The following is a 24,430-nucleotide window of genomic DNA, read 5'->3' on the forward strand; positions in this document are numbered from 1 at the left end:
AGTTGAAGTCTATATATAGGAGATGACAGCTTCCAGTGGCCAATATTTAGCTTCATGCCGTTTTTCTGACCCATGTAATAACTTGTTTGCATTCACAAGTGTGAGACGGTGCAGTTTACTTAACAAAAAGATGCTTATCTTGTGCATGAGCTCTCAAAAGGTTCTCCAACAGTTTGCTTCCTCTCTGCAGTATGTCAGTCACTGCATGTAAATGGAGGAGGTAAGCTCCTGTGAGAACAAGACCTAGTTTTGAACAAAATCTCTCTGAGGGATGGGCTGTTCGTAAAGGAAGTGTGAATTAAATGAGGACATCAATGTCTACAGAACAAACAGCCACAAACCCCCTCTGGCACAAAGGAAAGAATATATTGATGGTGTCAGGTGAAACCTGTCAGGCAAAGCAGCTGGGTTTTTGCTTTGAAAACGTTGCATTTTTTTTTAGTTTAAAGAGAGGTGGGAAAAGTCAACACATTAAGTGCATTCAGTTTCATTTACCAGAAGTTGTCTTTATTGAAAGAGGCATGCCTTTGCATGTCAGACATCAGCAACAAACAGCAACCCGAGCGTAACCGCTGACACAAAACTGAGGCCAAACAGTATCAATGAGGATTAATCTTTGGAACCTACAGAGACAGAAACTGGTCTATAACCTTAGCTATAATACCCGCTTTCATGCGACAATGCTGCTAAAACAGTGATTGTTATCCTGTGCTGAGTGTGTTACACAGACTGAACCTGTGCTGGTTGAAGGGCAGGTGTCAGCGGTGCAGACTGACACCATACTCAAAGGCTGATAAAGTGCTCTGCAACATTCATTTACCACAGAGAAAGACTTGTTCAACAGTTCTGAAAATGGCTTTGACTGGTAGAAATATAAGCTTTCAAGCCATTTTAGTAAAAAAACAAAAATACAAAGTTATCATAGAAAGATCCTACTGCATAATTCACTGCCTGCATAGCATCAAGAGGAAACTGAATAAGTTTAAATAGGAACAAAACGACACAATTCAGATTTAAAACTAAACTTTAACATAATTCTTGATCAAATAAGATGAATTCATGAGATGGTGACATTGATCAAATCAGTGTAAATCACAAAACTACTGATACTTTTTTCTGCTATTTGTTTGTGTTACATTTTGTTAAATCTATTCAAAGCAATCAATAATCTCTGGGTCTGAATCTGAAAGAATATTACGAGAATGAATTCTGAATAATCAATTTTCAATATTCATCTGTGTCATATTTTTCTATCTAGATTATAGCATTTACTAAAGGACATGCAACAAATTCTCTTAAGAAATTGATCATTTAAATTTAAATTTTTTAAATGTCCACATTATATTATCTGCATTGTTACATTGAGTTGTGGATGGACAGGGATGGTGATTCATTTCTTTTGCTTCTAGAAACTGAGTTTTCTCAGTCAAAAACAAATATCAAAACAATAGACTGTATGGTGCACATCTTCAGTCCCTAAGGCCTTTCATTTACACTTTGTCAATAGACAGCTTCAAGTAAAAACATTTCACTATAAAATATTGCATTAGTCCTCTGTAAATCCATTTAAAATCAGGCCATCATGTGAACTAAAATCATAATTTAGGCACTAATTAAAAACCATTTCTGTCAATAAAAGATTTAATCATCAATGATCAATCATTTAATAGAGGCAGGCTTTGTAACAAAATATATCTCTTGTATTTGTCCCATTTTAATAACTACGTGGACTTAAAGGCAATTTGCAAGAGGTTCCCCTCGGTAACCGTTCTGGTCTGAGATGGTTTTCAACAGATGCAAAACTAAGACTCTCCCAACAGTGATATATCAGACTCATCACAGCTAGAAACACCCTCCACAATCCCTATATAGAAGAAAGTGATTACAAACCATAACTAAGAAGCCTTGTTGAAAAAAAATATGGCAATAGAAACTTTCAAAAATCTTAAATACCCCATCCCATTTTGAAAATATCCCAAACTTAATTATGCCTACAATATCCTTGATTTGCATAGTGTTTTCTTACAATATATACATTATAAAGCATCGCTAAAGTAAGGCAAATTAAATATCGCAAGAACAATCTCGATTTTGGTGCTGTGGTGTGGAGAAGGTGGAGCCCATTAATGTGAGAGACTAGTGCATCATGGGTAAGCCGCTTCACCCAAAGGCTTTTTAAGAACTGAGAGAACCGAAGGTGCATTAAAAGACTCCTGAGGTACCATCATGATGAATCAACTGGAAAAAAAAAAAAAACACCAAAACAAATGTATACGTCTAACACGCAACGACTGTGGAAACACCACCACAGACAAAAGTGACCATCCTGTTTTACTAAAAGATGAAGTCGTGTAACAGAGAACAAAGTTAGGATGTGTTTCTGTGATGGCGCCAGTTGGCTACAACAGAGACAATCAAATTAACATCGTCATGCTGCTAATTCAGAGGTGTGTAATCCTATGGCAGAGAGGCAGCAACGCTCCAGAGAGGCTACCTAAGTGACAGAACCAGACTGAGCAGCAGACGTACGACTGTGATTGTAGAAGACATTCAGAACAAGGGCAGTTCAGAGAAGGGCTGATGATTGATTGGAAAAAAAAAAAAAGATGCTGGTTTTTGTGAAGATCCTCTCTCTACAGTCTTTGGTTGGTGGACCTGGAGCTCACCTTTATCAACATTATCAGCTGGTGCAGGCTTCTCCAAAACAGGTCAAGATTTTCCAGCTCAAAGTTTGGACCTCCTCCTCAGCTGCTCAACACTTTACACAACTAGAAAGATGAAATTCAAAAGCACATGAAAGTGATTATCTTTGCACAGAAAATAAATACTCTACCATTTTTTAAAATAGTTGTATAAATCACTGAATCTAAGAGGTTTCTTTATCAAGTAGTGCCTGAAAAAAACAACAACAAAAAAAACTAGAAAACCACCATAAAAGAGTCTTTTTTTAAAATCTGTCAGAGTTCAGTTGGACTCATCACAGAGGCGTACTGGGACACTGTTACTCTTCCATAGGAATGTAAGATAAGATGGAGTGCTCTTGTGCAATTGCAGCCAGTTCTTTGAGGAACTCTGTGAAAAGGACGGTAGCAAAGACTTCTGTCCGATCCAAAGAGATGGCTTTGGGTTTTGGTGGTGGAGAATTCTTCAACATCCTCCCCGCCTCGCTGTGGGTGGAGGCACTGCTGCTGTTTTTGTCTGAGAACATGAGGAATTAATAAGTTACAGTGACAAAATGCTACATGAACCAGTAAGAAAACAACAAAAAAAATTGTTAAAATTCCCTTCTAAGTCTCTTCTCATCCTTCCACAAACATACATCCAGCAACGGTTTTTGTAGCTTGTACGACTCTGAAACCAGAGGGAATGTAGTTCACAAACAGGCCTAAAACTCTGGGGCTTAGCTGAAATTGTTGCTCAACTGCAAAGACACATGACTTAACAAAATCAAATTGTAGTTAAAAAACAGGATCCAAATCACAAACCGATAATGAATGCTGATATTGTTTGGAGCCATTTTTGGTAAATTAAGTGGGATTGAGGAGCTCGACAACAGTGCAGTGTTTGTTTTCTAATCATCAGGTGTTCAGAGAAATATTCCAGAAAATATATTCTCATCATCAACCAACTCAGCTGTTCTGAAAATACTAATTATTATTAATTTGATATCTAGTGTTTAATTACATTTGTGTAGAATCTAAGTAAAAAACAAAAGAAAGCGAATGCAGCAGAATGTGGCGGACTTAAATGTCGGCACTATATGTTCTGGAATAACAGAGTGAATATTGTAACATTAACTGAGGATGTTTTTAAACGCTCAGTTTTTCATGCATCAGCCTTCTTACCATGAGAACCAGGGTTCTAGAAGCCAAAAGTAAAAACACCCTTGAATCAAGGTAAGTGGGTTTTTCCAAAGTTCAACTTTGATTGTTTCACATCAGGTAATGAAGAATTTGTTATGGAGAAATACTTTGAAACCACATTTCCAGGGGCTGTACAGATACAATACAGTACATGTGTGATTACAGACTCTTAACCATAGCTGGCACAGAAAGGGGAATGTGGGTGTATCGTCACCTGCTGCCATGAACGACGTCTCTCTGGCCAGCAGCCAATGCTGGGCGGTAGTGATCATCTCTGGAAAGTCCTTTCTGGTGGCGGCCAGCTCTTCTATCTGGTTCTTCACGGTGGCTAGTACCTGAGCAAGAAGTATAGAAAAGAACCTGAGGACTACATTCACGTCTGCAGTATTTACACTAATGTAATTAAAGCTAAACTAATGAGAACAACCTTGAAATCTAAGTGCTGCAGCCTGATTGTCTGATTGTCTTAATCACTGATCTCTTGTTCAGTTACACATGAAAAAACAGAGAGGAGAGAAAGCCGTCTTCACTTGATCTTACTACTGAGCGCTTAGATTTCAAACACTTCTTTGTATTCCTATTTTCAATCTCACTTCTGAAAAGCAAGCTGCATGTTTCAACATCTTTCAGTGATGCTGTAAAACCCAGATCTTTTGCTCTCTTTTTCTTCTTTTTGTTTACTTGATCATACACAAGCCTCAGGGGAAGGCAAATAAATGAAAGGCACACTCCTGCCCACACACGCATACACACAAGGTGTTTTTCTTACCTGGTACAGGGAGCGAACAGTCGGCTGAAAGACCAAGTTGGTGTTAAGGAGGAAAGAGCGCAGGAGAGGCTGAGGGTAGGCCGCCAGCTGAGCCAGGATGCCCGTCAACAACAGGTTGACATAAAGTGAGTTAGAGAGCATGTTCTCCAGTCGAGACAGCAGCACACTGACAAATGGACCTGCAGACAGAGTAATTATAAACAATCTTTTAATTGTGCTTTCCAAATGCAAGGTTCAACTTTCCCTTAACTTACCTGTAAAAGGCACTGATGGGATTCTACTCGTACTTCCGCTACGAAACTTGGTCCCGAACGGTGATTGCAGTTTCTCTGGCTCTGGTGTTTCAGCGGAGAAGGCGGTGAAATCTATCTCCTCCTCTTCACCCTCCTCCACCACAGGTGCGACAGGCTTCTTCAGTTCTGCATCAGCTTTAACCGGTTTTCCATCTGCTTGTGTGTCCAACGTACGAATGAGCTCCTCATACTGAGCTAAAAGGTCGTCACCCAACTCAGCAGCAGCAGTCGTGTTTTGGAGGTTTGAATTACAATCTGTTTGGACTTTTGCTTTTGTGTCCACGCTATTATTGCCGTTATCCGCCATCACAGCAGATGGAAGTGTTATACTTAGTCCATTTTTTAAGGGGGGAACTTCTGCTGAGCCTGCTTGGGCTTCTTCTGATTCTGACCTGTTGGGTTTGTGCTTACCGCGCTCGGCATCACGAGTGTCTTTCTTGGCGACAAGATCATACACCATGACATCATCCTGGAACTCATTTTCCTCAATGTATGAGCCTTTAACCAGCATGATGGCTGTTTTTCTCATCTCCTGGATGTGCTGTGGGGGCTCAGCAGGAGGCAGGTGAGGAGGTTTACTCTCCACTAGAATCTCTGCAGTCTGCACCGGGCACGCATCATAACTATCATCCCACTCCAGCTCCAGCTGGTTGACAGAGGGCGGCTGTGTGTTCGGCTGTGTGTTCGGCGGCGGGCACGGTCGTGGGCGTGGCGCCAGCGGCTGGGGAACTCTCTTGAGTACTATCTGGGTTTGCCGACTCTTGAGCCCGGCCTCCTCAAGGACGCCGGGCTGGTATTTCTCAGGAGGGGGTTCCTCGCCGTCATATGGGGCTGACCAAACCCGGCAGGCCTGCATGCAGCTCCTGATGCTGAGGTGGGCATCACCGAGGTAATGAAGGTAACTGACGTCAAGGTAGATTTCTGACCCAATGGTGCAGGAGTTATCATCAGCCTCTTCTGGGAAGCTCTCTTTTTCCCCTGGGAAAAACAGATAAGAAATGTTGATAAAAGCTGGCGTGCAGCGCCTGATTGCCGCGCTCACACAGAGCAGAACTAATGAGTTTGACATGTAACTACGGGGGGCAAAGTGATGTAATACAGCAACACAGCAGGAGATCTCTATCTGATAAAATACACATCATCATTCCTGTTATATGTTTACGTCCCAGTTATATGCAAATCAACACCTTGCAGAGCGCTATGCTCAAAACCATATATTTCAACAGATTTTGGAAATGTCATAGAATAGATAAGAAATTACACTTTTTATTATAATTATTTTGTTTAGCTCTTATAACTGCCACACTGAATGACTCTTATGCTGTTAGTGCTGTTTGTTTTGACTGCACACCACTATTACTGAGCTTCTAACATTCACTCACTGAAATAGTATTATGAATAGGAAAATCTGCTGAATGAATTCACCTTTCAGCTGATTTGAAAGCAGCAAAAACATCCATAAAAGCTGATTACAAATAAGGCTGAAAATCATTCATTCATTTTGACTAATCTATAACACATGGAGAACAAAAAATTTGAAAAGTATTCAGGCTTCTCAAAGGGCGTTACTGAAACTTCCAGGCTCCAGCTGGGGAGCCTTTGAATGTGGATAATAATTATCTGTACCATTCACTCCTAGAAGGATAATTCTTGTTTATTACATCTTGACTTATGTCTTAGAGACATTTCTGTCTGTAAAAATATCATCAAACTCAATTCAATAATTGCAGCAAAAACAGCAGCATCGCAATAAAGTCAGAAAGCTAGGGAAAGCTGTAATAACTCACTCAAAATCTTCCTGTAATGTCCTATCCCTCTTACCTGTGGTGTCGGTGTTATTGGCAGTCTCTGCACCCTTAGAAAAGAGGATGGAGTCTAGCTGTCGGAGGGGCGGGGGGCTGTGATCAGGGGAGCAGCAGGACGGTGTTAATGCCAGGATCTTGGCCGCTGACACCGAGTAGCAGTCCCTCTCCCTCACCACACGTCTCTGACTCAACATCATGTGATTACAGGGGATCAGGTACCTGGGGAGGCAGATAGGAATGAATCCTGTTAGGAAAACCAACAGGTGGTCGTAGGAGGGAGAGGAGGCAGGGGGTAGTGAGCAGACAGATGGTAAAAAAAAGTCTGCATGGTGGGAGGTAGTGGGTGAAATCTCATCATATCATAAAACAATTAGGTGTACCAAGCTTTATAGCTGGGATAAGGTGTGTGAGCCACTCACCTCAGTATGAGCTGCAGCATCACATCTTCACAGTATAAGCCAATGAGAGTGCGGAAGAGTGCCAGCGACACAGTGCCCAGCTGGAGTGTTGAACGGAAAGATGAAACATATTACAACAAGTAAAGATGACACAGGAAGCTGTTTCAAGTGGCTTTTTACATACTAGTGCGGAAATTATTGTCAAGCAAAAGTAACAGCAAAAGCTCTGCTGCTTTTGATATTTTAAATTACTGCAGACTAAAAATAATATACTGTATACAGAATGCTGGCTGGACAAAAGAAATAAATGGGAATATATCATTCTTTATAGACTAAATGATTAATTAATTGAAAAGTAATGAAAAGAAATGATCAGTTGTAGTCACATTTTATACAAGTGAGATTGTTTCCTCCGTGTTACAGTCACTTATGCTATGCTTAGCCCAGGAAAGGCTGACAGGAACATAAACATGCTAGTTTGAACTTATATATTCTTCTGCATTTCCTAAGTTGCCAGGAGTCGACTGCACACCACCTCTAAAAACTAACACACAAAGCTGGAAAAAGAACAGCAAATAACGTGTTTAAATGTGACAGCAAAGAGGATATTAACAAGACTACAAGTCTACAGTCACGCTAGCGTCTCTGTGGGGCTGTACTAGCCAAATGCTAATGTCAGTATGCTAATATGCTGATGTTTACCAGGTAAAATGTGCATTTCGCAGGCCAACATTAGCTTATCAGACCCAAACACTAAAATAGCCTACAGCTGGTGGGAATGTTATTAGTTTGAAGGTATTTGATTAGCACGCTCACATGTGCTACGTAGCAGTAAACATAAACAAGAGCTGATAGGAATGTGTTTTTTAGCTAGAGGAAAAGTCAGAAGAAAACAAAGTCATTAAGACTCATCCTCTTGGGGCCATGAAGGTTGCTGAAATAGTTCAGTCTGAATCAAACTAGTGAACCAACAGAGCAACTGACAGACACCATCCACAGAATTTTTCCCTAGAGAAAGTCAAGAGCATTCAATATTGAGCATTTTTGGGGGAAAATACACAGGTTAAAATGATAGGATATTCTTTATATAATAAAAGGCACGCCGCCTCTAAAAACTGACATCTCAAAAGATGAAGCTGGAAAACAAGAGCACGACAACCCAAGAAGAGGTAACTAAACATCAAAGGTGAATTCAAACAGAAAAAATAAAAAAGCTGAAATGTGGAATATTTACATGTTAACTCAGTGGCATGATGTCATAAATGTGAAAAGCAAACATGTTTATTATTTTTCACTGTGTTGGAGGCGTGTCAGCGCTGCACTGGAGGGAACTCCCTGAGCCACAGCAATGTAAAGAGCACATTATTTATTCATGTTAATGGCTCAGTTCTACCAAAATATTTGAACAAGACGTCCCCATGTATTGGACTGTTTTAAAATGCTGATATCAGTTGAGTTTTGCTAACAGGGTAAGTCACTGCAACTGAGCATCACCATAGCAACGATCTCCCAGCTTTGTAATGACATTTAAGTTTCACCACGAGTCCCAGAGTCTCTGGGGTAATTTTAAAGTCTAAGAAACCTGCTCTGAAGTTATCAAACATGAGTCATGCTGTAGTTGAGTGCAATGTGTGTGTGCGTTCTTAAGAGAAAGCATAAGTCTTTTGTCCTGTAATGTTACCTGAAAGGGGGTGTTGATGCGGCTGACCAGAGTGTCTAAGATGTGGACACTCTCGTGGCGGTGGAGGAGGATGAAGGAGAGGAACGTCTGCAGCAGGGCCGGCTCAGAAACACTTCTCAGGAAGAGGTCAAGGTATGCTGTGGTGGTCATCACCTCCTCTAGGGTCAGCTACACAGAGATCAGGAACCCTTAGTGAGCTGTGAGTGTGAGTGTTTGTGTGTGTGGGGTCATCTTCCAGAACAAATAAAACCATAATGCCACAGAAAAATCTACCAACATGTCTACAGTATATCTCCAGATGTTGACATGTTTGACTTCACTATTTAACATTCTGTATTAACCTGTACTGTCAAATTCTTCAGCTCTGCACTGATAACAGCAAATGGAAAAATTAAAAAGTACTTTTTTAGGAATTAAACTATTGAGTACAACTTCAAGCTTTAGAAAGAATTTATTTCTCATTGGGCAGTTCGGTGATTTTAATGTTGCATGTTCTGATTAGTGTTTCTAGATGAATAGTTGGACATTTTGCCCTAGAGTTAGATTAGAAGATTGCTACCATTCCCATGTCTGTAGGTTGAATATGAAGCTACAAACAGGAGGTGACTATCTCAGCTAAGCACAAACACTGCGAATAGAGGGAAACTGTGAGATTGGCTAACTACTGTAGCACGTATGAAGTTCACCGATGTTATATCCAATTTGTTTAACTAGGCTTATTTTTTTTAAGAATGTCAAACTATTCCTTTTTTATTCCAATCAGAGCCCATATCCAGAGTGTGTATTTTTACTCTGAACATACTGCATATTTGTCCAAATGAGGCATTACATGGAGGTGACGAGGAAAACGAAGAAGAGTGCCAACCTTGTGAAGAGCTGGTGCTAGGACAGGCACGAGGAATCCGTTGTAGATGTAACTAACCAGCTGGTCTCTGATATCAGGGTGGGCCACCTGGGAACAGTCAGTATTAAGGCACATGTCAGTCAGGAATGCTGTCAAGCAGAAGGCTGCACCTATTAACCTTGTGTGAATACATTTCTCATGTGGCAGGGGCTCAGGTGTGCAGCGTTGTCACACATGCTCACCTGAATAACTGCGTTGCAGAATTCCAGCGAATTGAGAAACTGGACGAGGGACGGCAACTGGAGCCAGTCCTCTCTGTGGAGGCAGTGCCACTCCTCATTGGGAACCTCCAGCTTGGTGGGGAGAGATGAGTACAGGCCGCTCAGCCCTGTGGCCAGCACCTGAGGTGAGAGAGGTGTCGGTATTAAATAGTGAGTATTGAATAGTAAATAAGCTCCTATTCCTATTGCACATTGTATATATTTGTTTTATTTTATTTTATTTTTATTTAAATATTTCATTTCATTTCATTTTTCAAAAAAGTCTATTTATATTTGAGACACCTGACTTGCAGTACTCGCTTTTGTTTTATCTTTCTTTATATTTTTTCTTCTTATGTTCTATATTTATTGTTATGCACCAAAATACCAAAGCAAATTCCTCATATGTGAAAACACACTTGGCAAAAACCTGATTCTGAATGTGGGATTATTATTGTCTATTAGTCAGTTTCAACTATTGGTCTATCAGTACACAGCCAGTCAAATAGTAGTGATGACCTGTTTCTTTTTTCTGGCTGTAGACTGTTAGTTTTAATTATCTGTTTTATTGATTAGCCAGTAATTGCAGAGCCTATTCTATCTATCCACTATGTCACAGTTTGTCAAAGAAGATCTCTTTCATTTCCATTTATCTATAGTACCATTCATTTGTTCATCTCCACAATAAAGCTACACTATTGTAGAAAAAGCAGACTGTGCTGCAAACAATAAATATCATCTGATACATGTCGTCTAATGAAGAATAATCTGAGGTAAAGTGATTATAGAGAGAATATTATGGGCTTCATTACAGATTAATGAGGCAGTTTGTCATAAATGAAACATGCGCAGGTTCTCTGCTGTCAGTTTTACCTTTAGCTTCACATGACAGATTTATAACAGTGTTTTACTACTCACTACAGAGAAACATACTACTGTAAATCATTTCTTCTTCTCCATGTTGTGATAATGTGATACTGATGTCAGCACGGCACTGCAGCAGCCTGCTCCTCCTCACACAGTAAGGCAGCATACGTAAGGATTTATGCCTCCGAAAGGTCAGCTCCAAGAACGTTATAAATATTTGAGCAGCAAAGTGTTTTACTGCCTATAACACTCCTGCAATATTAACCATAATATGGTAATAAGGTCACTAATTAATGCATTAATGTCAGCACACTCTCCACATTACAAATGGCCAGTATGATTTCTGTCTTTCCTTGGTGAAGCAGGTCATCAAGCAACAGTAGAGCCTATATCACCTGAGTCTAATTAAGCGGTAAAATGAGCGCATCATTAGTGTTGCATTGATGTATACATCCTCTATAGGATTATCCTTGTTGCCTGCCAGTGGAACCAATTAAATATAGACTCTTGTTATTCAACTGGCAGTGCATCAAAAGCCACTTTTCATTGCGCCGTCTACAGCTGCGGGTAAATGGCATTATTTACATGGGATTAACTCACAACTGTGCTATAATCTTATGAATGCCAGACATTTGTAACATTCATTGCCAGAGATGTTTTAACCTTGTTTTGAGTGGGTCCATGAATTCATCTGCATATTTTGGCCTGACTATGACACCCAGGGTCAAGGAATAATAGTGGTGCCACTGACTGACGAGGATGGAATAATTCCTTTTACAAAAAAGGGTTAGTTTTATATTTTAAAAAAAGAGGGACTGAGTCTGGGGAGATACTAAAAACCACCTAAGAGCAAATGAGAGATGAGAGCAAGAGAAAGACAGAAGGGAAAGTAATTCATCATTCGGGACTGACCGGGCAGAAGTAGGTGTTCTCTGCGACGTGTTTGGCCACTCGCTCGTTCTCAGCAGACAACGACATAATGAGCAGCAGAGCATCTCTGGCCTGCTGGCCCACTGTGCCCTCCCTGTGTATGAATGGGATGAGGAGGGAGAAGATGAGGAAGTTGGTGGCTCCCTGATCCTCGCTGGTGTGGAAAAACAGCTCCAGAATTGAAGGGTCCTTTGCCAGAACGCAGCACAGCTGGTTGAGCAGCAGCACCAGCTCAGCTTCAACAGCGGGCGCTGCCGTGCCCGAGCAGGACGACAGCAGCATCATGAGCGGCCTCAGGATGGGTTTGTGATGCAGCAGCGGCTGGTGCGCCTGCCCCACCAGCATCTCGTACATCTTCAGCTGCTCCAGCTTCATGTCGTCTGTGAACTCCCTGCGGAGGCTCCACACAAAGAGTCGTTCCATCACGTTCTCCATCACCACAAACTCCAGGATGGGGCCCATAGCGCCGGCCTGACCGCTCTCCTCCTCCATCAGCAGGAACAGCATGTGTTCCACGTAGTTCTGCACTGCACTCGCCTCATCTCCGGGGATGGGGCCAAAACGAGGGCCGCCGCTAGAGCCAGTGCTGAGGTTGATGACACTCAGGGAGGGAAGGGTGGAACTGCTACGCAGAGGATCATGCTTTTCAAGGATCTTCACCACCTACAGTAGACACAAGTACAACTTAAACTGAACACATTATAACCATGTATTATTTGATTTTCATGCAAGAGCAGTTATCAGGCTTTGGCTAAATCACAAGTACATCCAAATAGAAAGAGACAAAGCAATACGTTGTAGAATTAGACTGTGTTAGGAGAAAAGGATCATTTTGGTGGAAGGTTTTAACTAAAAGGCTCAATACTTGGCTGATAAAGCTGTTGTCACTTGTGTACTTTGTCAACAGGTTAGTACATTTTTCGGGGTGGATTGTTGTATAAAGGTTGGGGTTATGTGCTAAACTTAACATGCTTCAACACATCAGACGCTGTAATCAGGAGATAAAAGTCGTTTTTGCAGTCTATATTACTGCACATGAATGCAACATCTGATCTGACTTTTTTCACAGTCTGTACTTTTTACTGTATTTCTTTTTGAAAAGAAGAAATAAAAAATAAAAAATCATATTACAAAAATCTGTTCACAGGGGGTCAAATGTTTACGAGTAGGTCATGCACACAAAACCCTCTATATGAGAAACACTGCTGCACACTCTTGATAGCACACTGCTGACTGATGGTTAGCACGAGCAGCGATAGCCATCTCTTTAGAGACGCATTCATTATCAAATAATAAAAAAGGGAATCTTGAGTATTACCGCTCACATTACATATGTGCCGCACTATCAATATTTAATTTATGTTACAAGTCACTATTTTCTTTGTATACAAGTTTATCTCATTTGTAAAGATGGTGTTTGTCTACCATGTTAATTAAAACTGATATATTATAAGTAAAATCATTTCCTTGTTCCTGCTAGGTTAACTATCAACAAAGATGAGGTGTAAATAAACCAACAGCACAGTACAGATAAACTCAGTTTGGTGGCACACAGTGAAACAGTCCTTTGTGTATCCAGTCCCTCCCTTGTGTGTCCACTGCATGGAAACCAGAGTCACAATAATGAAGCTAGTGTCCCCAGCCTGCTGCTGCTGCCATGACAATAACTCGCTGTGCACAAGAGAACTGGGCATGGCTGATGGAAACAAGAGAACAGAGCTTGTAATCCCTGCCTGAGCCCAATGGGGCCTGACCCAGAGGCCTGAGCCTCAGGGATCCGTCCAGTTTAGAATCTCTAGCTATGACTGAAGTGACAGGCAGGGGCCAAGTCTGAGGATCAGTCAAGGATTTTACTTACTGGACATATGGATTGTGGTCTTGGGTTGCCTATTGGCATAATACTGACACTGTCAAGGTCAGCTGCACACAAGGATAAGGCTTATTAAACCGTGATGCATATAGAGTATGCCTATTATTTCCAAAGCAGCTGCTAGTGAGCGTGACTGTTTACTTTAGTTCAGTATAGCTCTGACAGTGCTGACAGGTCGGTCGATAGTCTGCATCATTAATCAGAATATGGGTCATATAGGAAATGTCAGTGGGCTTTAGCTTTGAAAATGTGACCACGCACTGGGCTCAGGCTGGATAAACATCAAAAGGTCCAGGCCTTTGATTTTTCAGTCCCAGAACAGGCTCTACAAAATGCACCCGGGTGAATAATGTGAGTTGACACAACATGAGGGCAGTAGGGTGAGCTATAGGAGGAAGTCCACACCACGCTTGTGCAGTGCTGACGTAATACACTTCAGTAACTTTATATTGGATTGTTTCATATCTAATTATCATGGGCCACTAACAGCAGGATGAGACTGAAGTCTGTCTGAAGAAAGTGAAAGAGCAAAAAACTTCTTTTCCACTTAACCTCTATGATTTTATTTTAGTTGACAGATGCTGAAAGATGAAATGTTACTGTAATCAGCAAAACACAACTTCACTTTGGAGACGGGACAAGGCTAATTTCACTAAAACGCCTTTAACTATTTTGTCTGGCGGCTCCATCTACTCTTTGGACTGATGTCTGAGAGCTAAAGCTGAGTTGTTCTTAAATGTCCACTGGATGGGAGAGTTTCAACATAAACAGTACACGTCACTACACAGAGCCACATTCACAAAACTGACTGATTTATTGGGAGTCACGTGGCATTAGCCATGAATGGAATGAGTCTGCCCACACTACACTGCCTATAGCTGAAGATTTTTGGCAGTCACAGCAACGGACAGATCACTTTGCATGTCAAAACAAACACCATGAGTGCTGAGAGGCCTGGAGAGCGCCAGATAAGACACAGCAAATGAACATAAACCTAATCTTTCAACTCTGAAACAGGCAGAGCGTCTCACAAAGGGAAAAGGCCGATATTACTTACAACATGTTACTCGGATTTCAAGGTTTTTCCGAACTGAAACCAAAGTCAAGGGGACTCTTATCAGGCTACAGATTAACTAAGCATGGAAATAAGACTCTGCAGGAATGGAACTGTGCTTTCAGTTTGCCTCAAGAAAAAAAAAGAGAAAAAAAAGCTTTAATCTGGAACAGGGAGTTCTCATTTTTTCAGTTCACAGTAAGAACCTGGGACTATTCAGCCTTGTGGTTTATTTTTTTTACAACAACTTCTGTCCCAATACATCAACTACCTTGTGAAAAGTCTTGAAATTACATCTATTCCATCACCGTCGTAGAAAAATCCAGAATCTATTAGATGAAAATATTCAAGATGTCTCCTACTTCATGAAAAAGTTGCTAATCAGTGTTTTTGCACTGGGGCCTTCAAATTTCAACATTGCACTTTTGTAACTTATCGGACCGTGAGTCGTCCTACATGCAGTAGTGATGTGACAAATGCTTGTACACTTACACGTTAAACGGATTTAAAGTGAGAACAGAGAAAGTTTCCCTCTTCAGAAGATGGATGTGAAAACAGCCCTCTAATGTCAAACTCTGCACAGTGAAGAACAACACATTTTTTATTGAGAGGGGGGCATTAAGAATAGTTTAACAAGGGCTTATAGTGAATTCTGTGCATGTGCATTAAACCTTCCAACCAAATAACACAGCTAATCCCGACAAGCCTGTCCAGTGTAGAACCTAATAAAAACACAGTGGAATTCTGCTTAATTTAGCTGTGAATAGCACAGAGCCTGCTCACTGACAAGAGGGTCAGACCCCACACTGACAGCCACTAATGCTGACATAAACGCTGCTGACAGTTCCCGACACACGTTTCTATCCCCTCGATGTCTGGCCAGTGTCACTCTTACTGTACGTCAGTGAGGAGAACGTTTGTTCATCTCAGTGTGGGAGGAGTAGGACAAGCAGGCTGCCAGGTCCCACAGGGGTCAACAGGGACACATGCTGCTGCAAAAAGCCAAAAGTCTAAGACGGTCGGCTTCACGCTGCCAAGATTCCACTGGCCATGACCGCGCCGCAGTTCGCTGGGACTTTCTACTGTCAGGATTTGCAGTCGAATGTGAACAACCTTGCATTCACTGCTTTTACCGATTAATGTTGGATGCAACCTGGATGTGTTTAAAGCCTGTTGTTCCCAAACTGTGGGTCTGAACTCCCTGTAGCGATTGCAAGAGAAATAAAGGAGTAACTTGATGATTAACTGGATAGAAAAGAAAAAAAACTGAGATACAAACTTATCTTATTTTTTGGGGATTTTTCTATAATCATTCTCTTGTCAAATACTGGATAGTTATAGTTTATCGGTCATGTAAAAGTTACTCAAATTAAAAAAATCCAGAGTGTGAAAACCTCTTATCAAACTGCTGACACTCATATGCAACCGGGGGGTAAAAGAAGACACTCCTTTGATTTAAGGGGACACAGGGTAAAAGGGTGGGAACCACTATTTTAAGTTTAGACAAAAGATTTTCAGAATTCTAATATTTCAAAGAAATAGTTCAACATACATTTGGGAAATATGCTTATGACTTATTGACTATTGACAGAAAACTGATTCTAAATTTAGTATCTGTGCATTCTGTGCAAGTACAGAGCTGGAGCAAGGAAGCAATTAGCTTAGCCTTCACTCCAAAGTTAAAAATATTCCTATAAACACCTCTAAAGCTCACTAATTAACATGTTGTATCTCGTGTGTTTAATGTGCATCAAAAAATAAATGTAAAAATGACAATTTGTGGTTTTACTTGGAGTTATGTGCTGTAACTCTTCCCGAAGTGTTGCTGTCATTGTAAGGTTGTTAATCGACCAGTGGAAACGCTTCATATAAGCACCAAGAAGACAGATTAACAGTTGTTCATCAAGAAAAAGTTCGAGCACATATTTTCCTCTACAACCGCATATTTTTTTTGAAGCGGTATTGATCTTCAAATCTAACTCTTGACGAAAAAAGCGAATGAGCATCTTTCCGGAAACTATTTCTGTAAGATGTGGGAGCCTTGATTTAGTGCTGGGGTTTACCTGAGCCCAGTGGTTCTTGAAAACAATCATGCAGGTCTCTGGATCCACCCCTTTCAAGACCAGAGACTGCCCGTCTCGGTTTCCATTGGCAACCATGGAGGCCATCACGGTGACCGGATCATACGTGACTTAAACCATGTCATAGGCAGGAGAAGGAGGGCGTTCCTGACTGCTTGTTGTGTGCAACCATAACCAGAGGAGGAGGAATAATCACAGAGGACCTGAGGAGCAAGAAAAAAAAAATATTATCATACACACAACCAAAAAAAGTTGCTTCATCAAATAGCAGCACAGATGCAATGTTATGACTGGTGATTGCAGTGCATTACTCCCCCTCTCTGCCTCTGCATGGCCAGACAGCAGCTATGACAGGCATGCAGGAAAGAGAACAATAACAGGCAAAGTCAGATGACTCAGTCGAGGGGAGAAAGAGACACATCTTGCTTGACTTTGGCTCAGAGAGTTGCCTGCTGCACTCTGGACTTCGGACAGAGCTGTCAAATTACTTTTGGAATACCTCAGACACCCACAGAAGATTCCTGCGGGCCCCCTGCCATCACGCTCATTACAGACACTTTTTTTTGACATCAGAAGGCAAACAGCAACTGGGTGTGAACTTCCCTGGCTAAATGGGGTAAAAAAAAGAAGAAAAAAAAAGAAAAAAGAAAAAGATTGCTAGTTTTTTATGTCAGAAATTATTTTGGTTTGTGCTGGTTTCATTTCTGGATGAAACACATTACATTTACAAAGTCTACAGTGCTCACATTGCTTGTTTTGATGAAAAATATGTATATTATTTTGGATGAAAATAGCCTGTGGGCAGTTTTAGAGATCAGTTCCAACACTCACATTGGCAACATGGAAATCTGGAAGATGCCCACTTTTTCCCCCAGAAAGGAACTAATTTGTTGTTTCCCTTGGAGAGGACACTACTGGAAAGATTGATTCTGTTAAAACAAGACAAGCTTTCTTTGACAGCACTGGGAAGGGAAGGAGTGTACTGCTTTTTAAACAGATAATATGAGATGACGTGGAACTCAAAAAATAGCATCTAGCATAATCCAGTTCTCTGCTTTAGCATGTTTCCAGGTACACGGCTACACTTCATGAGGAAGGATGTTAGGATGTGACTTATCTCACCATGTTTCCTCTGTTTATACAGTGACTATTTGTGACAAATATCACTACAGTTTAAAAGAATGTCCCATCTGAAAACAACATGTCAAGTTCAAGAGATCCTACACATAACCCTAAATAATCTTCAACATTTAACAAGAATAACAGTGTGTGCTGGCAGCTCTGTTGTACTGTACTAAACACAGCAGTCCTTCAAACTACATAAAACAAAATTTAAATAAAACAGATACTCTTTTGTATAGATTATTTTCTAACTATTCTAAGACTCTAAAGCCATGCAGCTCTGACTTTACACACTTTGAGCTAAATGCTAACTATGTTGATGTTTAGCAGGTATAATGTTTTTACCAATTTCACCATCTTATTTGAACATGTTAGTATTGTTAGCATGCTAACATTTGCTTATTAGCGCTAAACGCAAAGTAGCCTACATCTGAGGCCGATGGGAATGGCATAGTTTAGCAGATATTTGAACATAAAGTAAAGTAATCAGGTCAATTCAATTTATGCATTCGCCTCAAGGGTCTTAACAATCTGTGTACAACAGTGTATAACACCCTTTTATGCACTTCAATTGGATAGATAAAGGATTCACTTAAGTCCGGACGCTTAATTCTCTGGAGAAAATGACTCTCTATTAAATGTCATAGCAATCCATCCTGAAGTTGTTGAGATATTTCAGTTGGGACCAAAGCCACAGCAGAGCCGTCTCTAAAGCCATGGCCGCTAGCACGGCTAAAAACAAACTTCCCAGCAACCCAATATGTAGTTAAACAATGACATGACATTGACTTAGTCTGTCAGTGTAACTCCAACACAACGTCAAGACAAACTTAAACACTCACACTATAGAATACAGGACGATATGGTCTCTGTCACCACAGGGGATCAACTGTAAAACACGCAGCAGCTGCACGCCACAACACCAAATTAAAAGCTAACTCCTGCCCCTAAACTGCTTGCCAACCAATCACAGCTGTCCCCCTTCTTTTGAATTCACTTTGCCCCAGTACCACAGAAACATCCCCAGTTTAGGCATAACAAGGCACACAGTCAAACTTTCACCATCTGCTTTCAGTTAGAGGAGAGTACCGGCTGGTTGGATTCTTGAGAAGGAATGTAAAAGCAGCGTGGAGAGTGTGTCAGGCCGTGTGTGTGTGTGTTTGTATGTGTGTGTGTCTGTTGGGTTTCTTACCTTCGCTGAACCATCTTTTACAGGGACGGGTTGCTAAGCAGACGAAGACCTCATTCTTCTCCTGTTGTCACAAAACACAAAAAAGGAGATATGAAGATATGTCAGGAGTGGAGCAGGAAGTGAGTGTCTGTGTGAGAGGCGAGGCATGGTGGGAAGTGACTGGACATGAGTAAGCTGCTCCGAACACCACTTGGATGGAGATCGAAAGCAGGAGGGAGCGAGGGAGGGAGGAGAGAGCACTAGGGGGAGGGAATGAAAAAGAAAAACAGGGTTAGAGAAAGTCTACAGAAAAGGAGGTTACAAGAAAAAAATGACAGCAACACCGTTCACATGCATAAAAAGTAAAGACTATACCGTATATCGTCAGCTGTGAAAGTTTCTGTAGGAATTCAACATCGATATCACATCCTCATGCCTCCCTCACAGAAGAATAACACTATTGTCCCTTCCAATTAGGGCTGTGATGCCATTGGCGTCCTTCTCAGCTTCGTGAGGCCCATTCCTCACCAACATTACAACTGCCCTCTCCAGCATTAAAACAGAGCGATCGTGGGAATCACGTCACATGACACAGCAGCCTCAAAACTCTCAGAACCTAACTTTTAATTGCACGTACACTGTCATACACTGACCAAATAAACAGCTGTTCAACCTGTTCGCTCTGTTCTGCTGTTGGTGCTTTGCCCGGTAACAATTCAAAGCTGTGGGTTTCTTCATCATGAAAGCACGATGTCGTGTAAACACGGACAGTGAGAGGGAGACAGATGGAGAGAGATGTGTGTGGGTGCGTGTGCTAAAGAGGAGTCATCAAACACTTATTTTGTTTCTCAGGCTGGTTTTGTGCCTTGCTGTGAACTCACACATGCAATCTTTCCTCCATTAGCGCAGCATAGAAGCCATCCATGGAGTCGCACACAGCAAACATTACATTTATTTGGCAAACACTTTTTGCCACTTTTTTTTCATGCATATACAGTAGGACCCTTTTCAGTTTAGTGCCTTGCTCAGGGCAAAACAGCACGTGGACAGCAGGAGTTCAGATCGCGAAGAACCAACGTTGTGATTAACAAACAACCTGCTGCACCAACTGAGATACAGCTGCTCCACAGCTTGACTTAATTTTTCTATTTAAAGTCTGACAGCATTTTAAAAATGGCTGCCGGGCTGGCAAACAAGCATCAGCTGTTGATTGCTGAAGCTGACAGAACGCTTGACATAATTTAATCATTTATAACTAGTGTCATAATGCTCCTGTGTGATCATCATACCTCCTATGTCAGCAGAGAAAAAGCTGATACCAAGAATGGTGCCGCTGTTTCCATCTCCCTTATAAAATGGCTTCAACTAAAAGCTAGTGGCTCAGCTTTTGCAGTAGTTCAGACCAATTTTATTTAAGCAAATATTCGAGTTTTTGAACTCTCAAATATCAAAATATTGGTCTTCATAGTCCATTATTAGATGAGTTTAGGCATTCACTAGTAGGGCAAACAATGACAGACAAATAGTAGCAAAGTAAATTTACATAAGTCATAATTTGGTAACAAATTAGCAGGGAAATTATAGAATTAATATCACCAGCAGAGCCTTTTCTGACCTGGAGATGCAGCAAACCAGGAAATCCTGAACAGGGTTCTTCATTTTAGTGGACAAAGTAACCCGTATTGCTTGATTTGCTGCATTCAAATGTCTTTGGTACTTGCTTTAAGTACTAAAGTAATGGTCCTGGAGCAGCTCGCTGTCTGCTGCTCTTATACTGTAGTTTGGCTGTTCCAGGGTTACTGATTTTGACGTGGTATTTTGTTTTGTTTTTCAGTGGTCTAACAGGTTGCAAGATTAGCCCGATGTAGGCAATGATTAGCCCTCTCAGACAACAACACACTGGCAGCAACTGCTCTCAAATATGCCCCATTCTGTACAGTATATTTATGTCTTCAACAATCAGCCAATCATGGTCAAGACTTGGATTTAAAAACTCAATACACCACAACTGAGACTGAGTACCAGCACCTTATAATACTCTGAACAATCTCATGAGGCTCTAAAACATTTTCCAGCACAACAAAGAAAGACACTTGCTTTTGAAGAATGAAATGTGCTTTTTCAACTAATCTAGCAAAGGCCTATTAATGAAAGTCATGACCCACATTGCGCTCCCATTTACAGCACCTGCTGTCATGTTGTCACCCAGCAGGGGAGCCTACAGTTACCCACAAGACACTGCTCTACTTCCCCAAAATAACCTGACATACAGTAGAGCTAGAGAGCACAGCCAAAATATAGGTTGTAGAAAATACATCTTTTGTGTGTGTGTGTGTGTGTGAATCAGAGTTGGTTCTGAAATAGTTTGTTGTAATGAGATAATGTGAGAATGCGGTTCTGTGTGTTTACATTGTGTTTGTTTACATTTTCAAACTGAAGGCATATACAAGTCTCAATGGATTCTCCTGATTGGGTAATTTCCAATTATCCAATTATGGCAATTTGATAATTATACATATTTGTTGCCGCCTCATCTCCACAGCCAGAGACACGAGACACACGAGCAGAGAAAACCAGCCTGAGGTTTCCCTCAGGGAAGACACAGTTAGCTGCATTCATAGATAAAGTGTTTGCTATTGCTTTCCTGCATGAGCGGACATTAGACGTCACAGGGTCACGTTCTGGAGAAACACACAATGCCAATGCTAGCGAACATCATTCTCACAATGTTTTCCAGTATTTCTTTCCTCACTGTGTGTTGCTGTTGGGAACTATGACTTTGATTAATTTCTATACCTTCCACCCAAATGTCCCAGACTTACAGAAACTGTTGAGGAAACTATTTACCAGGCTGTGTTTCAGCATCTTTTAAGTGCTGTTGATTGGCCGGGGGGAAGCAGCATCAATACAAATCAAGTCAGGGAGAGAGAAACTTGTTTCCCACGTGCCATGAGAGAAACTACATTACACACTACAACACACACTTTATTTAGCTGAACAATAAGCTTTGATGTAGTTATATTCTTCTGTTCTGCTCCTTTTACATTTTCTTTCATTTATTCATTTATAAATCTTCTTTGATGCTGGGACATGATTACAAGCAAAGTGCTCAGACCACACCAAGAACTAACTTTATCCAATGCGGTCTAATGCAATAGTCCTGCAATACATGCTCCCATCATGAAGGTTATAATGATCAGTTTTTGTTTAAATTGTTTTAAAGAGGTTTATTTCATGTATTTCATTTCTGACTGTAGGCACAATGATTGCAGATGAATCTTGCGATGCGCTCAGACACGTCATCAGTGATGTTTCCCAGGTGTCAGACACCCAGGTGACTCAGTCAGGAGGACCGATCAAGCCCTAAATTGTGTCTGTGCAGCATTCTGTCACAGGTTCCTGTGTTTGATCCGCAGCCACTGCACTTCTGAAGGCTTTCTTTCTTTGCCCAGTGATTCCAAATTGACTGAGGGCCTTGTAGAGTGACTGCCCAGGAAACCCTCTGCAGCTCGCCTCTAAGGGCCAACACTGTGCCACCCCTATTGCGGCAATCCTCAACCAAGCCCCGGTAGCTGGCAAGCTTCCTCTGGTGCACCTTTTTCGTCTCAAGCATGACCGTAACCTGACTGTCAGCTCGAGCATAACCACCTGTCTAGATGACTCCGACTGCAGCATGATGTCTGGCTCTGGTTGACGGCTCTGCAGATGGTATCAGCCAGTGTCTTCGGGACCTGATGATGAAACCAGCAGTAATGCCCATGTCCCAGGACCCTGGTGTTTCAGTCCTCATCCAACAGAAAGGATTTGATGGGCTTGGCAAGGCATCATAGACTAATGTCAGGTGTTAGGGTTCAGCTTGCCAAAGTCCCCACTCCCCACCCTCATGAGTGAATGAATACAAATGCTCAACCCAAGAAAGATTAAACCTGCCCATTTTTCTCTCCACCAACTCCTGAGGGAAATATCACGCCCTTTAGCTGCTGAATGCGCCGCTGTGTTCACCAACTGGGTCAGAAGTGCACTGTGGGTATGAAAACATCTGGAAACAACACTGATGAGAGCTGATGAACTAAACCAGAAAGTTATGGGCCAGAAAACCAAAACAATGAGTTAACAGACTCCGAAGAGCTGAGGGGAACTGCAGAGTCTAATGTGAGTTTGTCACTGCAGCAACCCCTTTCAAATACATGTAGTCATAATATTATAATATTAATTACTGCAGCCTCAAATAACAATAAAACAAAGACTCACAGACACTGACACAGCCAAACTAAGTAAACTAAAACTATTGTACCAGTAAATATCAATATTTTGACACAAATATGACTGAAAACTGGAATTTTCCCCTTTCTGTTCAAGCAGTGTTACATAAAGAGCTCTTGTTCCCTCACTCCCAAAGTAAACATGATGACAACATGACGACATGGGCTTAACTTATTGTGTTGCACCTCTGTTTTTATCCAAAGTAGCATCAGAGGAATCAAAAGGGGAAATAAAGGAGCAAACATGGTTTAAATATGACAGAGAAATGCTCTTCTCTTGTCCTTTTTTTTTCTGATCTGGTTTCTGGCATTGTTAGCTTTCTGTCATCCAACAGTTTGTCACACACACGGGTGTTGTCTGGATAAATAGCTCAGAGGCAAGACACACCCTTCACTCAGCATAAAAGATCATCTTTCTTGATAAACAGGAGTTTTAAGTCCACAGGCAAATTTGAACAACTATGAGCATCACAGACACATTTCAGTACAGTTATTTTCTCAAAATTGTATTCTTTCTAAAGCAGGGGGAATTTTGGCTGCTAAACACAAGTTTCATTCAGAGTTTCATTTCTCCTGAACCAGCGTTACAGCCCATTTCCCCTCTGCTGAAGGTGACACTCGCGGGGAAGAAATTTACAGTGGCCAGGTGGCAGCCATGGTAACCAAGAGACAGACAGGCCCATTAAAGTGATAGCAGCTGCTGAAATATTCCGGGCTACAGGTGAAGCCATTGAAAAGCCAGATAGCGCCTTGTCTGACTATTTATAGGCCTCTCTGTCCTCATCCAATCAACAACACAGCAGGATGAAAAAGCCATTCATTTTCTTATCTGTGTCCATTATTCCCTTCAGCCAGCAGACCGTGACCACCGTGTTGGACCATTCATCTTTAGGAGGAACAGACTCAGACTGAACTCGTGCTCACAGCTTATTACAAAGATGAAATGGACATGAGGATATTTTTAATGATTGGACAACCTCTAACTATCTACTTTTTCACTGCTAAATATTTACTACAAAAATTGTAATTGTCAATTTGTCAGTTATTTTCTGGCTTTTCTGAATCAGTGCGATGTCGTTTGGGTTATTTATACTTCTGATCAATGAAAAAGCTGTAGGTGAGCATGAGAGGTTTTTTGAGGAAGTGGATTGATTGGTGGC

At 41.3% G+C, this 24,430-nt stretch overlaps 1 protein-coding gene across 1 annotated transcript in view; it reads right to left on the bottom strand.

Annotated features, from left to right (window-relative positions):
- Positions 1 to 485: 485 nt before the first annotated feature.
- fhip1aa (FHF complex subunit HOOK interacting protein 1Aa) overlaps positions 486 to 24,430 on the bottom strand; it is a 30,024-nt gene continuing 6,079 nt past the window's right edge. The window contains exons 2-13 of the mRNA XM_023406308.2: positions 19,030 to 19,090; positions 16,698 to 16,918; positions 11,693 to 12,373; positions 9,896 to 10,054; positions 9,675 to 9,761; positions 8,810 to 8,977; positions 7,150 to 7,229; positions 6,747 to 6,949; positions 4,887 to 5,903; positions 4,633 to 4,811; positions 4,078 to 4,198; positions 486 to 3,198 (exon numbers count right to left, since the gene is read on the bottom strand). Coding sequence (XP_023262076.1) covers positions 3,002 to 3,198; positions 4,078 to 4,198; positions 4,633 to 4,811; positions 4,887 to 5,903; positions 6,747 to 6,949; positions 7,150 to 7,229; positions 8,810 to 8,977; positions 9,675 to 9,761; positions 9,896 to 10,054; positions 11,693 to 12,373; positions 16,698 to 16,802 — 2,997 coding nt within the window. The 5' untranslated portion in view covers positions 16,803 to 16,918; positions 19,030 to 19,090 and the 3' untranslated portion in view covers positions 486 to 3,001. The remainder of the gene's footprint in view (positions 3,199 to 4,077; positions 4,199 to 4,632; positions 4,812 to 4,886; positions 5,904 to 6,746; positions 6,950 to 7,149; positions 7,230 to 8,809; positions 8,978 to 9,674; positions 9,762 to 9,895; positions 10,055 to 11,692; positions 12,374 to 16,697; positions 16,919 to 19,029; positions 19,091 to 24,430) is intronic.

The sequence above is a fragment of the Seriola lalandi genome, unplaced genomic scaffold (assembly GCF_002814215.2).
Source record: "Seriola lalandi dorsalis isolate HSWRI2012SDOR001 ecotype SW California unplaced genomic scaffold, Sedor1 jcf7180002054301, whole genome shotgun sequence".
Lineage (NCBI taxonomy): Eukaryota > Metazoa > Chordata > Actinopteri > Carangiformes > Carangidae > Seriola > Seriola lalandi.